This window comes from Thermomyces lanuginosus (assembly GCF_041956635.1).
Source record: "Thermomyces lanuginosus strain ATCC 200065 unplaced genomic scaffold VTN49scaffold_29, whole genome shotgun sequence".
In the NCBI taxonomy this organism is placed as follows: Eukaryota; Fungi; Ascomycota; class Eurotiomycetes; order Eurotiales; family Trichocomaceae; genus Thermomyces; species Thermomyces lanuginosus.
Genome location: NW_027192363.1, coordinates 428,601 through 448,469, shown reverse-complemented (window position 1 = coordinate 448,469; position 19,869 = coordinate 428,601). Strand labels below are relative to the sequence as shown.

General features: G+C 52.6%; 8 protein-coding genes across 8 annotated transcripts; 5 read left to right on the top strand and 3 right to left on the bottom strand.

Annotated features, from left to right (window-relative positions):
- Positions 1-3,615: 3,615 nt before the first annotated feature.
- On the bottom strand, positions 3,616-4,322 carry VTN49DRAFT_3671 (uncharacterized protein; the record flags this gene model as incomplete). Its single annotated transcript, XM_069411533.1, has 3 exons — positions 3,616-4,032; positions 4,092-4,152; positions 4,285-4,322. The coding sequence occupies 3 exons, from the start codon at positions 4,320-4,322 to the stop codon at positions 3,616-3,618; spliced, it is 516 nt and encodes a 171-aa protein (XP_069268142.1).
- A 669-nt stretch (positions 4,323-4,991) lies between these two features.
- VTN49DRAFT_3670 (uncharacterized protein) lies at positions 4,992-6,353 on the top strand (the record flags this gene model as incomplete). Its single annotated transcript, XM_069411532.1, has 1 exon — positions 4,992-6,353. The coding sequence occupies one exon, from the start codon at positions 4,992-4,994 to the stop codon at positions 6,351-6,353; it is 1,362 nt and encodes a 453-aa protein (XP_069268141.1).
- A 2,891-nt stretch (positions 6,354-9,244) lies between these two features.
- On the top strand, positions 9,245-10,663 carry VTN49DRAFT_3669 (uncharacterized protein; the record flags this gene model as incomplete). Its single annotated transcript, XM_069411530.1, has 5 exons — positions 9,245-9,393; positions 9,448-9,546; positions 9,633-9,934; positions 9,994-10,258; positions 10,543-10,663. The coding sequence occupies 5 exons, from the start codon at positions 9,245-9,247 to the stop codon at positions 10,661-10,663; spliced, it is 936 nt and encodes a 311-aa protein (XP_069268140.1).
- A 591-nt stretch (positions 10,664-11,254) lies between these two features.
- VTN49DRAFT_3668 (uncharacterized protein) lies at positions 11,255-11,837 on the top strand (the record flags this gene model as incomplete). Its single annotated transcript, XM_069411529.1, has 2 exons — positions 11,255-11,284; positions 11,346-11,837. The coding sequence occupies 2 exons, from the start codon at positions 11,255-11,257 to the stop codon at positions 11,835-11,837; spliced, it is 522 nt and encodes a 173-aa protein (XP_069268139.1).
- Positions 11,838-11,956: 119 nt separating this feature from the next.
- Positions 11,957-13,517, bottom strand: VTN49DRAFT_3667 (uncharacterized protein; the record flags this gene model as incomplete). Its single annotated transcript, XM_069411528.1, has 3 exons — positions 11,957-13,361; positions 13,414-13,444; positions 13,499-13,517. The coding sequence occupies 3 exons, from the start codon at positions 13,515-13,517 to the stop codon at positions 11,957-11,959; spliced, it is 1,455 nt and encodes a 484-aa protein (XP_069268138.1).
- A 418-nt stretch (positions 13,518-13,935) lies between these two features.
- Positions 13,936-14,889, top strand: VTN49DRAFT_3666 (uncharacterized protein; the record flags this gene model as incomplete). Its single annotated transcript, XM_069411527.1, has 1 exon — positions 13,936-14,889. The coding sequence occupies one exon, from the start codon at positions 13,936-13,938 to the stop codon at positions 14,887-14,889; it is 954 nt and encodes a 317-aa protein (XP_069268137.1).
- Positions 14,890-15,114: 225 nt separating this feature from the next.
- VTN49DRAFT_3665 (uncharacterized protein) lies at positions 15,115-16,936 on the bottom strand (the record flags this gene model as incomplete). The annotated part of the gene is made up of 2 exons (XM_069411526.1): positions 15,115-16,847; positions 16,909-16,936. The coding sequence occupies 2 exons, from the start codon at positions 16,934-16,936 to the stop codon at positions 15,115-15,117; spliced, it is 1,761 nt and encodes a 586-aa protein (XP_069268136.1).
- A 364-nt stretch (positions 16,937-17,300) lies between these two features.
- On the top strand, positions 17,301-19,809 carry VTN49DRAFT_3664 (uncharacterized protein; the record flags this gene model as incomplete). Its single annotated transcript, XM_069411525.1, has 6 exons — positions 17,301-17,486; positions 17,599-17,742; positions 17,799-17,850; positions 17,909-18,456; positions 18,509-19,582; positions 19,636-19,809. The coding sequence occupies 6 exons, from the start codon at positions 17,301-17,303 to the stop codon at positions 19,807-19,809; spliced, it is 2,178 nt and encodes a 725-aa protein (XP_069268135.1).
- Positions 19,810-19,869: the final 60 nt, after the last annotated feature.

Here is a 19,869-nt window from a genome sequence, read left to right as displayed (position 1 = left end):
AACCGGTTACGGGTCCGGGCCGGTTCGGGTACGGTGGTCGGAAGTACTACACTAGTGTAGTGTGTGTGTGTGTGTGTGTGTGTGTGTGTGTGTGTGTGTGTGTGTGTGTGTGTGTAGTGGATCAACTTGCAGTGCCTAATGAATCATGGACAGCCCGACGGGCAGTGACCGACACTCCGAGTTTTGGACGAGAACGAGAACAATACGGGATGGCGACTATGTAACTACCTGGATTGAGAAATGAAAATTTGAGAAATGCCCCGAGATATGGAGTACGGAGTTCTCCGTAGGTTGAAGCACGGATTTCTCTCGCCCAAGTCACGGCAGTGACGAACTTACGAAGTTACATGGATTATTATGTTGTCGAGACTCCTCCCGTTGATCAAACACATCAAATTCAACTCAAGTGGGTACCTCTCCCTCCACAAAACTTTCTACGGCACGACGAGTAATTAGTAGGTTAGAAGATCGCTGCGGATCCCTCTCTCTGGTTTCCATCCATCCTGGGCTCCTAGACCATGAATCGACCGTTGCCACTGTTGTTAGGGCTTGTCCACGGGAGCTGAGCCAGATGATCTGAGAACAACTCTTCAGCCCCTTAATACAGCCATGATTAGTCAACGGAATGGGCAGCATAATCCATTGTGAACCCGTTCATTAGCTGTTCCGGAAGCTGGGCCGCAAAAGGCTGAATAGAGGCCCGGTCGGATATCCGAATACGAGGCCAGGCGCCTTGTGAATGGCAGTTCGGCACAGCCCGCATTCATGGGGCCTGGGGGCCCCGTTTTCTGGAAGCCAGATCCTTGCCAGGGGGGCCAGAATGGGCTGAAGAGTAAGAATAGACCTGCAAAGTATTGGCATAATTATGCCAGAAGCTCCTTCTGAACAATAATGTAAAACCTTCCTGTTCAGATAAGCCTGTCTAAGATCGCGGGAGACCTTGAGCCAAGGGAAAGGATCGACAGGAACGATAGTTCTAGGCAAGGACAAGTTGTCCGGCGTGCTAGGAGTCCAGTCTCGGAACCCTGTAAGAGAAAGTACCCGTAAGATGTTATTTGAAAGGCAAGTATCTTCAGATCAACCAATGCAATATCCCCTAGTTTAGTTGTTGAAGAACGAACCAAATTCGCGATAAAGTGTGCGTCCAGATGGAGAGAGCGTACGTGCATCCCGCGTTTCGGCAGTTTCGGCAGCTAGATCTTCATGGGGTCATTATAGATATATTAATTGATGCAAGAACTGCCGAGTACCTCCGTACATTGGGAGATCCCAATCTACAACAACTCATTTCGGGATCTACGGAAGTACGCAGTACATCATCAACCACTCATTTCATCGATCACGTGTTGTGGTGGTGACGGTTTGACTGTTGCTCTGCCCTGACTGGAAAATTCTCGATCGTCCGCGCTCATGTCGATGCAGACCAAATCGAATCGACCCTAGTTGGCTCCCTCCCCTCTTAGCCCGGCCATTTACCTTGCCAAGCCACCCATTAAACGTGACGTCGGGGTGTGCAAAACGTTAAAGACAAAATATACTTTGACCAATGTTGAATTGAGGGAGCATAAAGAGCATCGTGGGTCGGCGGGCACGTGCAGTCCCCAAGCTATCGGGTCCAAAGGGGTCAATTGGCTTTCCAAGTGATGTTGGAAGGAGGCTTGAGCGAGCGCAAGAAGCGAACTGACAACTGTCGTCGAAAGCTTGTACATCGGTAAACTTGCTCATGCAGGGGCCCCTTTTTGCCAGTCTCCGGGGTCGAACTGTAAGTAGCCTTACTTGACAGAACTCTGCTCCCCCTCTCATAGTTGGATAACCCAAAAGGGATTCGTTTCATGTTCCCGCCGCCCTCTGGCCCCCCCAGGCCCAGGGTCCCCCGGAAACCCGCCGATTTCCAAGCAAGGTTCATCCGAGACCGGGCCGGCTTCGTCAATGTATGATTGTTTATGACATCGTCGGCTGATAAGTAAGAGCTGTCTATTGAGGTCATTCCAATTTTGAGATCCTCCCCACGCCCACGTCATGATCAGCACACGGACCTGATCTACACGAGGATCGTACGATGCGTACGCGAGACTCGCTACTTATTTGGTGCCCGGTTCTTTATTTGGACTCTACGACATTGTGAGCTGAACATGATCCAAGTTCATCTTACTCATCCAGGAACGAAGGGTAGGGCGGCTTGCCCAGACATGCAGGCTTAGTCTCTCGGCGCGGACCCCAGAATCAATTAATCACTCAATCCGGTCTCCGTCATGATGGCATCAATCGCCGGGGCCATGCGTTCAGCTCATCCCCAGCCGATTCGCCGACCAGAAGGGGGATCAGCTGAGTCGCGGCTCCTGCGCGGAAGGTGGATGCCATTCAACATCAAACTGATCAAATCCAAACATGAGTTCATGGGAACTAGTATCGCGGGTTGCGGGATTGTTCTTGGCCACTGGACTCTCTGATGAACAAACTTAACCTACTCCGTACAAAGTTAGGCTTAATCTCTGGTGCAATTTCAGCGAGGGACCTGACCCACGGACACGGGTCCATTCCACATTGGGACTCGGTAGAGTTTGGCATTTTTGCTCTCCAAGGCGCGGTCTCCATTCATCCTAAAGGTGGTCCACCAGGCATTCATCTTGTCATATTGTTGGTGGTCAGTGAGCGCGCTAGATCAAGAAGATCTCCCGTGAAGGTTGTGTGAATCCAATTGTCAGGCCAAAGTTTAATGGAGAGAGATTTTGCATCGACAGCAAATCAGCGATGGCTGGATTCGCTTGATAGACTTTCTGTCGACGCCAATCACAAAGACGGCCTCATGCTAGGGGGAAAAATACTCGTGGATTTGTTTTCCTATCAAATGACCGACTAATGGACCATCTGGTCTCTCATTTCATTCCATCGAGGGACATGAGCGCTTTACGCATGATCATCTCGGCACGTCGGGGCAGCAGGACTCGTCGCCCTTCTAAGCCTCCCTCGTGCCGCCGGATCATTACGGATTTTTTACGGCAATTACGAGAAGGAGGCCGCTCCATGCCGTAATTACTCCAATTTGATTGGCTTACAATTTCCTAAGATCCATTCCACCTCGCAATCTGACTCGCCGGAGCACAGGGCCGGGATCCAGCCTGGACTCTTCCAACAGCGGGGCATGCAGCCATTGGCGACGGGCTCCAAGCCATCCCGCTCCACTTTTTATCCCCACTGTCTATCCTCCCTCGCCCTTCTCCCCCCCCCCAACCTTTCCGCTTCAAGAGGCTCTCCAGGACGTCGCGATAAGTTTTAGGCTTTTAGCTCACTAACTCAACTGGGCCTTCTCGTAAGTTACCGACTCCGTATGGAGAAGAGGTCAGATCAATGCTGGAGCTTTACTCGATAAGGGCTAGTCCACATTTTGGCCACCGAGCATTAGCGAGCCAGCCGTCGACGAACTTACTGCGATGAGTCTAGTCCATTGGAAAAGGACGGAGTTCGGGGCAGTGTCCAGCCGGCAGCGCCAATTCGAGGCATTTCTGAGAAAAAAAAAACGAATCTCATTGATAGCCCGCGCCGGGCACCAGACGGGCAGAATGGCAAAACGATATCCCTCGCTCCCATGACTTGACGCGAGAAGAGGAGTCGTGGCTAGCCTGCCATGCACGGATCGCGGCTGGTTGGTCCAGCCCAGGCGGTTGACCGTGTGACGCATGCGCATCGCATCGACAGATCCTGGACGGCTGAGCATTGAGCAAAAGTGCCCCAGCGACAGTATCGGGGACCTCTGCCTTGGGTCCGCACTAAGCCCGGATCCATCGCGCTGACAGACTCGGTAGGTGACGCTATCTTCCAATCATACGCGGTGCGGCCGCGGCTGTTTGTGGCGAGAAGCCGATTTAGCGCATCGCGCTGTTCCTTTTCCGACCCTCGACAGTCTCTTGATCCAGTCAAGATGCAGATTCCCCGGCTTCCAAGAGCGCCCCCTCCCATGAGACACACTATTGACTCCCAAGGCGTGGAACCGACCATTGTTCTCTCCAGATCCAGATCTCTGTGGCTTTCCCACTGCCCCCTCCGCGGCCCTCCCTCTCAACCTCTCAGTGCGCGGCCGCGGTGGCGCGCACCTCTGGTCGGCCGTTGTCAGTGCGGCCTCCACTGCGTTCTTGGCTGCTTTGGATCGACAGCCTACCTGGGGGGATTAGTTTCCCTGGATGCTGGATGGAGGATGGCCATGGCCCATTCATGCTGAATCCTGTTCGGTTCCTTCCACGCGGGTGGATTCTTGCTGCAGTCGTCGCGCGTCGACCAGTTACTTACGTCGACGCCGGCGCATCGTCTCGCTGATGTTCGATCATGATGTTTTTTAAACTTTTTGCTGTACGAACCCTCTCGTTTCGCCAATAATTCAACATAATTTTTTTTTTCTTTACTTGATGCGCCTTTTTTTGTTTTTTTTCCTCGCTCGTGGTATCATTTGAGGCCTTCAAACACGGGCCCTCTCCAGGCACTGCTGGGTCTTGGGAATGACATGCGAGTTTGCCCTCCTGTTTCTTGCCAAACCATCGTTCTGGTAGACTTCCACTGGACAAGCCCCTCTCTCTTGCCCCCGCTGATCAGTCTAGTTCAAGCCGCCAGAGCACCCCCTCATCCAGAGAGGGCCACTTTTGCCCCCCAGATTCACTCGGCGTGCCCACTCAGCGACCCGAGTTAGTTTGTTATTAACTCTGCACCCTGTCCAACACCTTCAGGAGTAAGAAAGTCTACCATTGTGGTGCTCCATACTCCCTGCGAATTGATCCTTGAATTTTTTTAGAGGGGAGCATCGAAGCAGGGATCAGAGAAGCCTCAAAGAAGTCCTTTCTACAACAGGCAGAAATCACCTTTCCCGTCCTCTTGGGGGACTTTGGGGGAATTGGTGTTGTTCCATGTGAGCCGATTGTTCATCTTCCAGAAATTTTTATTTTTATCTTTCATTTATCTTTCTTGCACCGATCCGGCTCGATAGCTCCTTTCTCGCCGGAACAATGGTCAACAACACAACGACAGTCCTGGAGCCAACGTTCACCGGCTACGTGGCTACCACCCACGATGCCTTGATTCTCTTCGAAGCATGTTTGACCGGAGTATTGCATCATGTTCCACGTCGGCCCCATGACCGGGAACGGAGCCATTTGGTGCGCAGCGGCAGCGTCTTCATTTATGAAGAGAATTCCTCGGGAATCAAACGATGGACGGACGGCGTCACCTGGAGTCCCAGTCGGATCCTGGGCAATTTCCTCGTGTATCGCGAACTCGACAAGCCATTTCCTCCAGGCGAGAAGAAGCGCGCCATGAAAAAGGGCAGTCGGCGGCCCGGCCAAACCCGCCCTGGTGAGCCCTATCCGCGTCCTGAGAGCAATGGCTCATCGATCTCTCCGAGCCCGGGCTCCGGTTCGTATTCTGAGCGTCCACCACCGACGGAGGTGGAACGAGCCCTGGTCGGGTCATTGGTCGATTCGTACGGGTTCAAGGACTCGGGGCTGGTCAAGAAGACCATGAGCGTGACGGTCTCGGGAGTCACCCATCACTTGGTGTCGTACTACAGCGTCGAAGATGTGCTCAAGGGCGTGCTGCAATCGCCATCTTCGGTCGAATCGCTTCGTTACATTCGACCACGTCCCGAGCTCACCAAGCAGAGTTTCCGCGCGCCCATCGATGATGCCGATTCTTCGCCCTTGTCGGATGCTCATCACCACAACGACCAATCCCAGGCCCTGTATACCTACCGACCGTTGCTGCCGCCGCAGTATACGATCCCTCAACAACCTCATGACTACTATGTGCATGGCAATCCCTACGGTCCTCAAGTTCAATATCCAGGCGCGCTACCACCTCAATCGGCCTCTCATCCTTACATGCATTCACCGCCGCCGCCGTCCCAATCGGATCAGTCATCGTTCCGCGCGAACCCTTATTATGGCGCTATGAGCCAGAATCACCTTCATTCGCCAATTGCGAATAGCATGAACACTCAGCAGGGCGGCGATCGCAACCGCTCGCAGCAATCCAGCCCGTCCGCCCAGCGAACCACGTCATTGCCGCAGCGAAATCCGCTCGCCGATGGCTCCTCGGAATCTCCGGCATCGGCGGCGTCGTATCCACGCACCAACCCCGCCACTAGCGGCAGCCTGGATGTCAGCTCGAGTCAGCCGGTTGAGCAGCGCAGTTTGGCGCCCCAGGGAGCGTATGACACGACCCGTCGGGAGCCGAGTCATGTTCCTGCGCCATATTACACGGGAGGTCTCGATCGCCAGAATTATTACGTTGGCAACGGCCACTCCAATTATCCTACTGCACAGCCCATTTCTGCGTGGACGACGACCGCTCCGACGCAACCGCAGATGTAACGAGCGGTTGGGACTTTGCGCTACTGCGTTACGTCACTCCTTGTCAACTGTTTTTTGACTTCTACTTTGGATTTATCACCCGGTGTGCTTTTGTTGGCGTGCCTTTTTATTGGACCCTACGTGGATGGTGGTTTTTGGATTCCCTGGAATTCTTCACAATGTGTATGAGAGACCCGCGAGTTGATGATTTATCCCCACTGTGTCTAATAAAGGGTGTTCCCGGTTGTTTTTCTATGTTTGGTCCTTTTTTCTTCGGTGAAGAGGTGGTTGACTTTGCCTCGATTCTTTGGGCTTTTTTTTTTTTTCCCTTTTTTTTTTTTTTTTTTTTTATTAATGGATTATGAAACCTTTTGTATGGGCCAGGGGGTGTTTTTCTGTTTTCTGGAAGAAAGAAAGGGGAGGCGAGGAGATTTCTTCATCCAAATTTGATCAAATTCGACAGCGTTCTCGAGCGTGCAGGTAATCTTGATGGGCGTTCACGCCGAAGTGGTTAGGGCTCACGGCGCGGTGTGTATGGTTGTATGTAACTTTACGCAATCTGAATCAACTTGCAGTGTGAGCTTGGGAACCCTGCAATGATCAGATCTGCCCTATACGCTCTACTCGCACAGTACTCTTTTCATTAGGTTATCCGCGCTTTTTCTCGGATGCATCTAACTACTCTGTACAAGATGACTGGGAATAGTACGGACAATTGAATGCCCTGATGAGGGCAAGGATCGTCTCGCTTGTGTCGACCCCATACTGTTCTAGTTAGAGGATGACTCGTCGATACGGACTCTGTAGGAACTCGTATGACTCGACCTATTACCAACTCTGATATAGCGCCTTCAATATTGACTTCCGGGCCGTTGGAAACTCTGCTGAGGATGGGTCTTGTAAGCTGACCTGAATATGAATTTAATTTCCCTACAGGTTTTAGGCAGGTTTTCGCTGCCTGCAGAGAATCCAAAAAGTCAAACCTTCGGCCAAGCTGGCAAATCAAGTTGTGTGGCTCTCAACGACATTCGATGCAGAAATGAAAGATTTGAGGATAACCTAAAGATGTCAGAGAACGTGCCTGTGAGATAAGACGTAAGGTTTTTGGGCGTCTGGTGTCCGGCGCAATCCAAGCGCGGGATTCCCCATCGCAGTTCTGTGGCGTAGGGTCAAGCGAAGGGGGTTCTTCTTTTTGCACAACACTTCCCTTTCAAGTCTTGTGCGCCACGAATGTGGCTGCGTGGGGGAGATGTTCATTATGTGAAGAGATATTCCTGAACCTTATCGGAGCATGCACTCATACATTTCAAGGCAGCTGAGCATCCAAATGCGTCTCATGCTGAGACAGGCCTGATGCCATTATCGCCCTGCCTTTCCTCGTCAATCTTCTTCTGGATGGAGGATTTTCTCTTGGCCACATTTCTTCGTCCTCGCTTGACCTAGTTCGATGGAGTACGAGAAGTTACGTAACCAATATCAGCCAAGATCTAATCCCCCGGTTTGCGCCAACTGCGGTTTCTCTTCGCTACCCCGTGACAGCGTTCGCCCGCCGCTCGCTTCCGTCCAGCAGGGCTGCATCCCGCTAGTCATCCCATTGGAGAGCCGAGGACTTCCCTCCACAGAAAATGATGGCCATAAGGTTATTTCCGGGAGGTAATCGGGTCCGCAATTTCAGCGAAAGGCTTGGGCTTCAAGAGGGGCCGTTTGACATTGAGATGCGCCGGCGATTGTTCGGCTTCTTCGGAGGCATGATCTGAATAACTTTGTCCTTGTGCATTCTGCCATTTGAAAGTAGTGTCCTGTCCACAGAGATCGGCGTTGCATTAGACTGATGTTGATGGTGGTCAGAGAAGCTGTCCGTCTCGTCAATGACGTGACGTGGTGATTGACTTTGGCGTCTGTACGCTATCTTCATCTTCCGCCACGCTAGCATCAATTAGCGTCCTTCTCTTCCCGTATTCCGTAGTGCCTCTTTTCGGACTAGTCTGGTTCCCTCCGCCAATGAATGTTGATTTAGAATGTTCGGGAGCTGCTATTGGTGCAATGTCGTCCACGCCCAACTGAATCGAAACGAGCCGATGAGAGCAACATGCGTTCCATCCTGTAGGTTATCTACGGCCTGGCTGTGCAAATATATCGGCAGATTTCTCCATGCCTCAGATGCTGTTTTAGAACGACCTTTCAAGGGTCAAAATTGAGGTGCTTAGTTACTACTTAGGTAGTTAGTTTAAGATACAATTACATAATGTAGCTAAGCTTTGCTTCTGCAACGGAGGGCGAAGTTGGCTGGAAACCTTCGCATACTGTAACTAAAACATTAATCCAATGAAAGTGCATAAAAGGCATGGATGTCACTGTTCACGCTAGTAATATGGTAAGTTTCACGCTAAGTCGTTGCTAACAGACCGCGGAGATGAGTGCGGAGGGCTAGCCCCATTCCAGAAGAGCTAGCCCCTGATGACTCAGCATCCCCGCATGAGTTTTACGTAATCAAAGTGCTAGTCCATTTATGGACTAGCGTAATGGCCGCACTCGCTCCGAGACAAGCGACGAATCACAATAGGGATCACACTGCTGACTAATAATAAAGCTTAATCACGTGATGAGGTGAATTTGAGTCCAAACATGCCGAATGAGGTAGTCATCGTAAACCTGCCGTCCGCTTCCGATGCTCAGGTAGAGGTGAAAAGGCCTACAGCTGCCTTGAAAGCTGCAGAGGCCAGGAACTAAAACCAATTGCTTCATTGGCGCAGCTCTAAAGGTGGCCTGTGAGCGGGAATAGCGGGCCGAGCCTAGTTTGTTGATCGCATTGAATACTATGAAATTTCGAACGAGAAATTGGGGGGGTTGTTGTTGACGAGATAAATTCGTTCAGCAATTCTGCAAAAGAGCAGTTTCGCTAAGGTAGCGCGATGGCGCTGCCTGCGACGATGTTGAGACGGATTGGGCAGGGTCTGCAATGCCGTGGAGGAGATGCAATCAGATTGACTGTGTTCCGTTGTGCGCCACCATCTACTACGTCGTTTTACGGTGTTCGTGGTGTTTCGGCATGGCGAGTTCGGTAGGATTTCAATTTTCTTTTAGGCGTCGCTGGAATCGTCGCTGACAGAATCAGGCCTCAAAGCCACAGCTTTGACTACAATACGAGATGGCAAGCGCTATGCCAACGAAGAAACGCCTCGACTGAACAAAAGCCGGAACCATCTGACACCAAGTACATTTTCCTCGTCCCATCTGTCTACGGAGCAAGCCGACAGAGATATCGGAATCGGGCGATCAATGGCTGATATTGCTGTCAAGGAAACCCCGTATCCTGTCCCGACTACCTACGACGTTGCACGAGAACATCTATACCATCCCTAATGTGCTGACCTTTTCGCGTCTTGTCGCGGCGCCGGTGGTTGGGTATCTGCTCGTGAACAACTACCACGGTGCCGCATTATCGCTGTTCGCGTACGCGGGGATCACCGACTTGATCGACGGGTACATCGCGCGGAGATACAACCTCCAAACCGTCGTCGGAACGATCATCGACCCGGCCGCCGACAAACTGCTCATGACCATCAGCGTGGTTTGCTTGGCACTCAATGGGTCGATACCTGGTTCGTATTTCCCTTCTGGCAAGGGTTTGCTGGAGCACGTTGACTGATTGCGGGGTCAGTGTGGCTCGCCACTCTCATTCTGGGCCGTGATGTCGGCCTAAGCATTTCGGCGATTTACTACCGGTGGATTTCCCTCCCCCCGCCAAAGACCATGAGCAGATACTGGGACTTTTCGCTGCCGTCTGCTGAAGTGAAGCCAACCATGATATCCAAGGTCAACACGGCCCTGCAGTTGTTGTTGGTCGGTTCATCAATGGCATTGCCGGTGATTCCGGAATGGGTCTCAGCAGAATGGGGGCTGCATACAGGGTTACTTGGATTACAGTAGGTGCCCTCAACCTCGTTTTTCGTTTCCATCTATCAAGCACGTCGTGTGGCATGTATGCCGAGATTATGGACATGCCCAGTACATACGACCATAGGGTGTGGAAAACAGGGCTTCCCGTCCGCTCGGCCGTACTTAAGCCACACGCCGGCTGGTTAGTAGTTGGGTGGGTGACCACCAGCGAATCCCAGCTGTCGTATGTTTCACTTTTTATTTTGATCTTTGACGCATCTTATCACGCGATTCAATTCGTCTGCTGATAACTTTTTTTTTTTTGGTACAGATACCTCGTGGCTATTACGACCGTGTGGTCTGGGTTGAGCTACGTATTTTCCAAGGATGCCGTCAAGATTCTGTCTGACAAGGAGATCCAAGAGAGGATTGCCCGAGCAAAACGAAGGTAGCCTGCCGGCTGTGTATACGAGTCCGGAGTACGTGCTTCTTCGTATTTACCTCCTATGATATCTCGTGACTGCTCGGGATCTCTCGTACAGTGCTACATAAACTGATGTAGGTCGCAAGGCTTACACTGTACTATAGAATCAATAGCATATGGATGTCATGAAGTACTCAAATATCCGATATTATTGGTTAGCCTGAGAGTATGATCTCATTCAGGATCCAAAGAAGGCAGAGGTCGTGAAGCCGTAAGAGAGCGATGACCCCAAATCTATGAGATAACTCGATATTTGGAAGATATCAGTCGAATTATATCATCGAGTTATATTTTCTTTAATTTGTCTTAACCTAAAGGCGTTAAAAGAGGAGGGGAATCTCTGTACTTTAAACCTATCCTGGCAGGTAGACTGTTATCGTGAACCTATCGATGAATCATGACTGAGGGGCCAGGGGAAGATCTGGTATGTTCAGGATAACCAAAAAGACCGATAAAATGGCGTCATTTTTCATGAGGTCTTGAACTCAATTGTTCCAACACTGTCGTAAAACAACGCACTCCATTCCATAGCCCACAGCACAGCGCAAAAAAAAAAAAAATGAAAGCCTACTTTTACGATAACGTCGAGGTAAGCCATTCTCCCTCAAAGGAAAAAAAAAAGTTTACATGGAAGAAGCTAATAAGATCAGGGCGATCAACGCCTCCCCCACGACTCGGGCCGCACCGTCGACGTGGCCCATCTCAGCCGTCTCGGCCTGCTCTACCGCCACTGCCCGACGATCGAATCCGTCAATGAGCTGGCGCGGGAGCGCGAATACAAGAACCGCGACGAGGTTATCGTGTCCCCGAAATCGATGGGCGATATCTACGAGGAGAAAGTCAAGACCTTCTTCACCGAGCATCTGCATGAGGATGAGGAGATTCGCTACGTACTCGATGGGTCCGGTTACTTTGACGTCCGCAGTGAGCAGGATGACTGGGTGCGGATCAAGGTCGAGAAGAATGATTTGATCGTCCTGCCGGCGGGGATTTATCACCGGTTTACGACGGATGAGAGCAATTATATTCATGCGTTGCGGCTGTTCAAGGACGAGCCCAAGTGGACGCCGCTCAATCGTGGGCCGGAGGTCGATGCGAACCCGCATCGGCAGGCTTATCTGGAACAGCTTGCGGCGCATTAATAAGATTGAAGCTGTCATGACTTTGGTTATGATTCCTCTCATTTTTTTTTTGTTGATTCACTATAGGTACATATGGTCATGAAATTATATGCGGTGTTGTATTTCGACTTTGATTATCATTATGGCGTAGGCATCGAGCCCGGTATCTCGAATTCTCTCTCAGGTCGATCGTGCTGTCGCTCGTCTTCCATCCTGAACATCCCGCTCGATCGATTGGAACTATCGTACCCGTACTCTGACGACGACGGCCCGCGATATCGTAACCCCTCTGGAAGCCCCTCAGATCCATGCCGCCCGTGCTCATGCGATGGGCCTCCCGATGGCCGCGACGTTGCAGCCGCAGCGGCGGCCGCTGCCGCTGTCGCCGCTGCACCGGCCTCGGCGTCCTCACCGGCTCGAACGCCCGTCCGTCCCATCCGCGGCCAAAAGTCGGGCAGTCCGACCACTTGTACCCGCGGCTCGACTACGCGCTCCTCGAACCACGCGTGCACACGCGCTTCAATGAGCTGCGCGACTTTGGGCACATCCTGCAGTCGGGTTCGGGAGCCGATCAAGGACCTCACTGAGAGATCCAGCCGGTAGTCGGGAAGGAAAGAAAACGCGAGGTTGGTTTTCGGCACGCCCTTCTTTGGCGGTGTTTCTGTAGACGAATCGTTGTTCGTGTCGCGCCCGTTTCCGCGGGGATCGAATTGTAGACCGGAAGCCGCTGTTCTCGCGTCGGGGTTTTGCGTGCCAGATGATGAAGTAGGTGCGTCTGGTGTCGACGCTGGGATTAAGGATATACATAGTGTTCCAGAGAACCTGACTACCGATACTGACAATGCAACTGGTAAAATCGCGGAGCGGGGTTTGGGGTAGTTTAGGATAAGTGAGGTTTCAAGGGCCAGCGAGAGATTGTCATCGCTGAGATCAACGTCCATCAGAGCCTGCAGTCGACCTCCGTCGGTGTTGGGGTCGTCCACGGCGATGACCCGGCAGTTGCTGAAGATGGGAAATTCTTCACCCAGAGATACATCCGTGACCTTGATGGTGTCGATGAACGACGGCTTTTTCTCCGGGTTATTCAAGGCCGCGGATAAAGAGTCCAGGATCGACGACGTCGGCGAATCCTTCAGCAGATATGCAGTCTGCCGGTACTGTGCAATTGTCTGCGCCGTCAACACATTGAACCAGTCCAGCGACTCCGGCTGATGTGTTGAATGGTGCATGCGGTGCCGGCCATTCTTGGTCGACACATGCGTCGGCACGGCATTGTAGTAGGTCTTGCGCAGGATCGAGCGCGTGTTGGTGGACGACGACGGAACCGGTCGGAGTACGTTTGACGTCGACGGTTTCTTGCGCAGTGAACTGCCCTCGGGAGAGTTCTGATTAATCGAGTACGAGCGTCGGTGGGCGGCGGCGCGGCCGGCAAGGCCGCGCGACGGTGGAGAGGGCGCTTCGCCGAAGATGAAGAACTTGATGAAGGCGCTGATCAGGAGCACCACGGACAGCTGACCAAGGATAAACCCTTGCGTGAAGGATAGTCTACATCATTGTCAATGAGTATTCCCGTTCTCCATGAATAACCGCGACGTACGATGATTGGCAACCGGCCGCAGAAACGTCATCTGAGTTCATTGTCAGCACTGATGATTTTCCATGACTCGAGTTATGAAGCGTACTTTGCGAAGTTCTCGACATGGTAGATTACACGGTCACGATCCATAGACCGTTCCATGATCCCTTCACCGAGCTGTTGAGAGAAAGACTTGTTTTGCGGTTTCAATTAAGGCCAAAAGCGGCCGGACGGATCGACGCCACTAAGAGTTGCAATTTAGCTTCGGCCCCAGCGGTCCCAGACATATGGAACATTCCGAGGATTCGATTTGATCTCCATTGTCAACAAAAAGAACAGCAATTTGACAGTTCTGGGCGGGAATTCAACGTCGCCACACTGTTTTCTCGAATCAACTAGCCATCTCACGATGCGGAGGTGGCATGGCGAAAAGGACACGCTGGACTTTTCAAACTCTAACCAGCAGGCAACCATTCAATGAGCTTGATATAATGCCATCTTGATGCCCTCAATGTTGTTGGTAAAGCATTCGATCAAAGCAAGATGCGCGCACTAGACACCATCTCTTTCTTTGCGTTGTTCTGCATGGCGCTGGCGGCTAGCCGTCCGCCCGGAAAGGATGCCGTTTTGCTCTCACAGGTCCGGACACTCACCCTCCGCGGAGACCGCATGACAACATCCCGGCGTGTTCCTGCAATCCCCCAGCTGAAATGCGTCGGCCCGTCCAAGCGAATCTGCGACCTGTATCCCATCCAAGTCATGCAATGCACTAACCAAGGCTATGACTACGATCCAGAGGATATCCAATGGAGCTGCACCGCAGATCTTCCGAGCGAGTTCAAGCTCGGCTCCACTGATGTCATCTGTGAGGGCTATCGACATGCCGATGATCCGTGGGTGCTCAAGGGGAGCTGCGGCGTGGAGTATAGGCTACTGTTGACGGACGAGGGGGAGAGACGGTTCGGTCAGACCTTTGCGGAACGATGGTCATCGCCTTATTATTATCATTCAAGCATCTGGGATGTTTTGGGTGATGTCTTGTTCTGGTCTGTCTTTGGCGTCGTGGCCTTTGTCATCGCCCGCAAGTTTCTGCAACTCTGGTTTGGGCATGGCCGTAATGGCTGGCTGAACGGAATCGGCGGCGGATGGCCATGGGGCGGCGGCGGAGGAGGCGGAGGAGGAGGAGATGACGATCCTAGAGGCCCTCCTCCACCGTACACTCCCCATGCACCTGGTTACCAGCCCAAGTCGTGGTTCTCTAGCTCGTCTTCGGGTCCCGGTTTCTGGACCGGCGCGTTGACCGGCGCTACAGCGGGCTATCTTTTTGGTCAGAGAAGTCGGGATAGGAGCTCCCCTGCATCTCCATGGATTCGACCATCTAGGCCGGCGTTCTCACCGCGGTACGACGATGATCCCGGCGAAGGGAGCTCGGCGTCAGCGGCGCGGTTCTCGTCTACTAGGCCGAGCACGGGGTTTGGTTCCACAAGGCGACGGTGATTCGCCCCTAAGACCAATCTGATAGCTAGAGCTTACATTGTCTCCGCTCTCTTGGTATCTTTCAATGCTGATTCCGTTGTGATGACTACCTGCTACAAGCTGACCGGTTCGTGAAATCCCTGTATTGAGTCCGAAATATGAATATGACACGGATTGCCTCCCACATCATCCCAGGTTGAACGCCTGTCCTCCAAAATAACCGACCAAACTCTAAAAAAATAACAATCACGGGCGAAACGGAAGGTCATCTATAGACCCTATGATCTCCTCTGTCCCGCCGCCCAAATTGTTGATGGCAGCAGCCTTCCTGGATGCCCGAGCACGGCCACGAGCATGACCCTGGTTCTGGTTCTCTATGCTCGGGAGGACGTTCTTATCCTCGTTGCCGGCATCAGTCGGGTTGTGCAATAATCGCTCCTGTTCCTCTTTCTCCCGAGCGTGCTGCTCTTCTATTCGTTTCCTATCTGCATCAAGCTGCGCCTGGATCTCCCGCGGGTCATCGTATACCGTGTTAGTTAGTTCGGAATATGTCTCAATATCAATCACCTCCCGCGGGCCCAGTAGGGCAGCCTTGATCCTCTCAGGGTCTTTGCGCTCTTCGTTATTGAATTTGAGTTTTATTTGCCGTCGTGAACGGCCGGGGAATAACCGACTGATCATCATGAAGTCCGTCCCAAACATACGTAGGCCGCGGTAGAATAATTCCGTCAGTTCCTCATCCCAGGATTCTACCTTTGTTCGTTTGCCGTATGTGGCTTGGTTGATCTTTCTTGTCAGAGTGCTCTCGACGACATTCTCTAGCTCGTCCGCTTCGCGAGAGGCATCTGCATGTCTGTCCACCTGGAGAGATGCCGCGTCAATTACAATCTCTCCGTTTACTATCCTCATGCGTGGTCCGCCTGTGGTCTTCTTTTCCGCCCCTTCCGTCGCAGCCGGCTCTCCGTTGTCTATGGGTGGTTTGACCGCCGGAGTGCCTGTTTTGCTCCGGCTTCTCTCACGCTGCCGGCGTTCATATTCGGCTCGCTCGAGTGCCCGTAGCTCCATTTCACGTTTTGACACTTTGCCAGTTCTCAAATCTTTGCATAGATCGGACATTTTGATTTCAGTCGGCGAAATCTCGATATCTTCAGCCCCCTCCGGTGTCGGCTCTCGATGTGACCGCGCCCGCCTTCGCCTCGGCTTGGCCGAGTCGCTGGACCCTTCGGTTTCTGCAGTCGAGGTCCGCTTCTGCCGCGGCTTACGAGGCTTGCGGGTCTTTTTCGCCGCAGACGTCACATCTTCTGCGTTTTCCGGTGACGATTTTTGTGTCGTCTCCCGTGTCGCATCCTGGGATGGCGCACTGTCGGAGGTGGAGGTAGTAGCAGGGGTCGACTCTGTAGTCTTTCGTCGTTTCGGCGGTACCTGCTGTATTTGCTCATCTGGACGAGAGGAAGGATTTGTATCGGCCGGCGTATGGCCCTCGGCATCGGCATTTGACCGCTTTTTCCCTGCGCTCTTGCTCGCATCTGAAACCTCAACCGACGGGACTGGGATCGTGACCGGAGTTTCGCCAGGGCCTTGACTGGCATCCGCTGATTGCGGGGTGGGAGCCGAAGTCGGCGCCGAATCGTCCGTGGCCGCTCTCACCGTTGGGATGGTCGGCTGCCTTGGCTTTGCGGTCGGAATGGGAATTTGAACGGCATCCTCCTCGGGATGTGGCTGGGAGACCTTTTGCGAAGTCTCCTGCGGAGGTGTTTCCTGGGGTGTATGCGTTACGGTGGGCTCTGCCACAACGTCCGGCGGGGGATGAGGCGCCGATTCTACCGGCGCAGGATTGGCGGTGACATCGGCAGACGGCGCAGGTTCGCGCGACGGAGGCGGGTTCGCAGCATTGGGCTTTGCGGCGGCCGCTGGTGCGGTGGATGCAGGTCCGGCGCGACGAAGAGGGGCCTTGGGAGCAAACTTTCCGCCCGACTTATCTGCGACACAAAACGGAGGCATTAGTCACAAGGAGGGACGGCAGAATGAAGAGGCGCATACTGATGGCTGAGCTGGTGAACGGGCGCATGGTTGCGCGGCCAGGGCGATGGCGACTCCGGATCGAACTCTCACAGTCCTTCTCTCAAAAAATTTCTCGCCCGTCGCGCGTTAAAAAGATCGCGACTCGTGAGGCCACTTTTTTCGCGGCGTCATCTGGGGCGGAGGTGGGCTGTGTCACGTGAGCGGCGCTAGTGCGGCGCTAAAAGTGGAAAATCCTCCTGTTCTCTTTGGACCATCCTGTCCTCAGCTTATCTCCTCCCCATTCATCTTTTCTTGCCCCTGTCTCCTGCGTCCGTCCCCTTTTTTGCGTTCCTTAGCGTTCTTGATTCATTCACCGGCCTCCGGGACGGATTCTTCACGGCCGTCGCATTGATTCTCTCCCGCAGCCTCTGATGCCGGCCGTCGACGCTTCGCCCGTTTCGTCGTCGGAGCCCGGTCTTGTTAAGATGGAGGACCGGAAGAGACCTGCCGGTTACGACAACGGTGATCTCGCGCCGCCGTCGAAGAAGCAGGCGACGTCCGTCAATGGCGCGAAGCCTCACCCTGATGCCGACATGCCATGGAAGGACGACCTGGAGGTGAGCACAGTCGCCGAACGAGGCGGGGCCGATCCATGCAGTCGCGCGATCCGCACGTCTCGTCGTTTTCATTTGTACACTCGGACATATGCTGATGGTTGGGCTGCTGTAGCGTTTTGCAAAGGATGCAATATGGCGTCAGATGCAGGAGTACAAGAGAGAAAAACTCACCCTGGAGTCGAAGGTGAAGGAACTGACCAAGGCCGCGACCTACCACGAAGATCATTTGCGTGTAATCGATGCCTGGTTCAAGCAGGTATGGAACAATGGTATGGGTGTTCAGGGAAATGGTGAAATTGACGTATTCCCTAGTTGATTGATGAGGTCAAAATTCTGGTTGGTGACTTGGATGATCTTTCGAAAGGTGCGTCGAATTGATCACGCAGAATATGTTTCTGGGGGTGCTCTAACGGTCATGATAGAGGAACGCTTTCGGACTTCGTTACTGTTCGACGATAATGAGACTTTTGAAAAGCATCTAAAGGAACGATCGGAAGATATCAAAGAAACCGTCTCCAGGTTACTTGCCCGAAAGCCGCCTGCATCGCCCGAAGTTTCCGAGCTACAAAGTCAATTGGCAAAAAAGTTGGCTGAAGAAAAGGCGTCTATTGCGGAACTAGAGAAGACAATTCTGGAAAAGCAGCAACTCGAGGAGCAGCTGGAAGCTGCATCTCTTCGATACATGGTGGCAGAGAAAAAGCTCGATCGCGCCAGGAGTCTGACTGTTGCAAAACTGGAAAAGCAGTATATTCTTGGACCGCAGCGCCCTGCAGACGATGGTGCCTCATCTTCGGCCCGTGAGGGTGCGGCGCCGGTGAATGGTGCCGCTTCGGGCGCGGAGAGAAATGCTGACTTGGAGGAGCTGTATAACAAAACTAAGGCGCAATATGAAAAGCAAAAGGAACAGCTAGAAGCTTTGGAAGCTGAGAATGCGAAGCTGACCAGCCAAATAACTGCACTCAACGTCAAAGTAAGTGCGCATTTGGGAAATCCAGACATTACCCTCAACTAATACACCGCAGAATACGAAGCTTTCGGACGATGATTACGCCCAAACCGATCTCTTCAAGCAATTAAAGTCGCAACATGAGGATGTTATCAAGCGAGTCAACAATTTGGAAGCGGTCAATACACAATTGAGGCAGGAATCGGAGAAGCTACAGGGAGAGCGGACAGCGTATCGAAACCAATTGGATGCCGAAAAGCAAAAGGAAATCGAAGAAAAGGAGTCACAATTACATCGGGCCGAGGCCGATTTGGCAAGAATTCGCAATGCTCGTGATGAACTTTTGGCCGATCAGCAGATGCGGAAGGCTGCGCAGGAACAGGAACGGACCGCCATCGCCAAGATTCAGGAGCTGGCCGATGCGCGAGAAGCACAAATTCGGGCGTTGGAGTCGGAAGTGGAGAGATTGAGAGCCAAGGTTGAGGGGATTAAGGATGCGCCGCAAAACATCGATGACATGCCCATCGAAGAATTGCGGAGCAAATACCAGGCTCTCGATAAACAATACTCCATCCTTAACACGGAGTTGGCATCCATGCAAACAGTGTGCAAGAAGTACTCTGGCTTGGCTTCTCAGAAAGTGGCTGATTTCAATGCACTGGAAGAGAAGATTCAACGGCTTGTGGCGGAAAAGTCAAAAGCCGACCAGAAATATTTCGCAGCGATGAAAAGCAAAGAAGCGCGCGAACAGGAGGTCCGGACGCTAAGAATGCAAAATGCAAAGAGCTCAGACATTGTTTCACAGTTGAAAGATGCTGAAGCTGCGACCCGCTCCCTCCTAGCCAACTTGGAGAAACAAGTTGCAGAAGGACGGGAAGCACTAAATGCGTTGACAAACAAACATCGAGCTTCGCAACAGCAGCTGGCGGAGAGCAATATCATAATCGAAGGCCTCCGACAGCAAGTTGCGGAGCTCAAGAATTTGGCGTCTGAGAAGGATTCCGCTTTAGCTTCCACTGCAGCGGCATGCCGCAAAGCGGAAGCCGAAGTTGAGGGCCTAAAGTCAAGCCTCAATGACACCAAGAAGAGCTTAGAGTCTTGGAAGTCGAAGAGCTTGGGCAATTCGTCTTCAGAGTACGAAATGCTACGGGTATGTGAGACTGGCGCCATGGTGCCGTTGAACGTTCAGCTAATTTGTTGCAGTCGCTCACGCTATGTACTGTCTGCCGCCGCAACTTTAAGAACACATGCCTCAAAACCTGTGGTCATGTGTTCTGTCGAGAGTGCGTCGAGGAGCGAGTAACGTCCCGGTCTCGCAAGTGTCCAAACTGCGGCAGGTCGTTTGGCAACAACGACTATATGCACATAACTCTGTGATCGACCAGCCTCGACCTCTTTGCTTCTTTCGCGTTTCTATTCGCCTTAATTTCTGTCAGT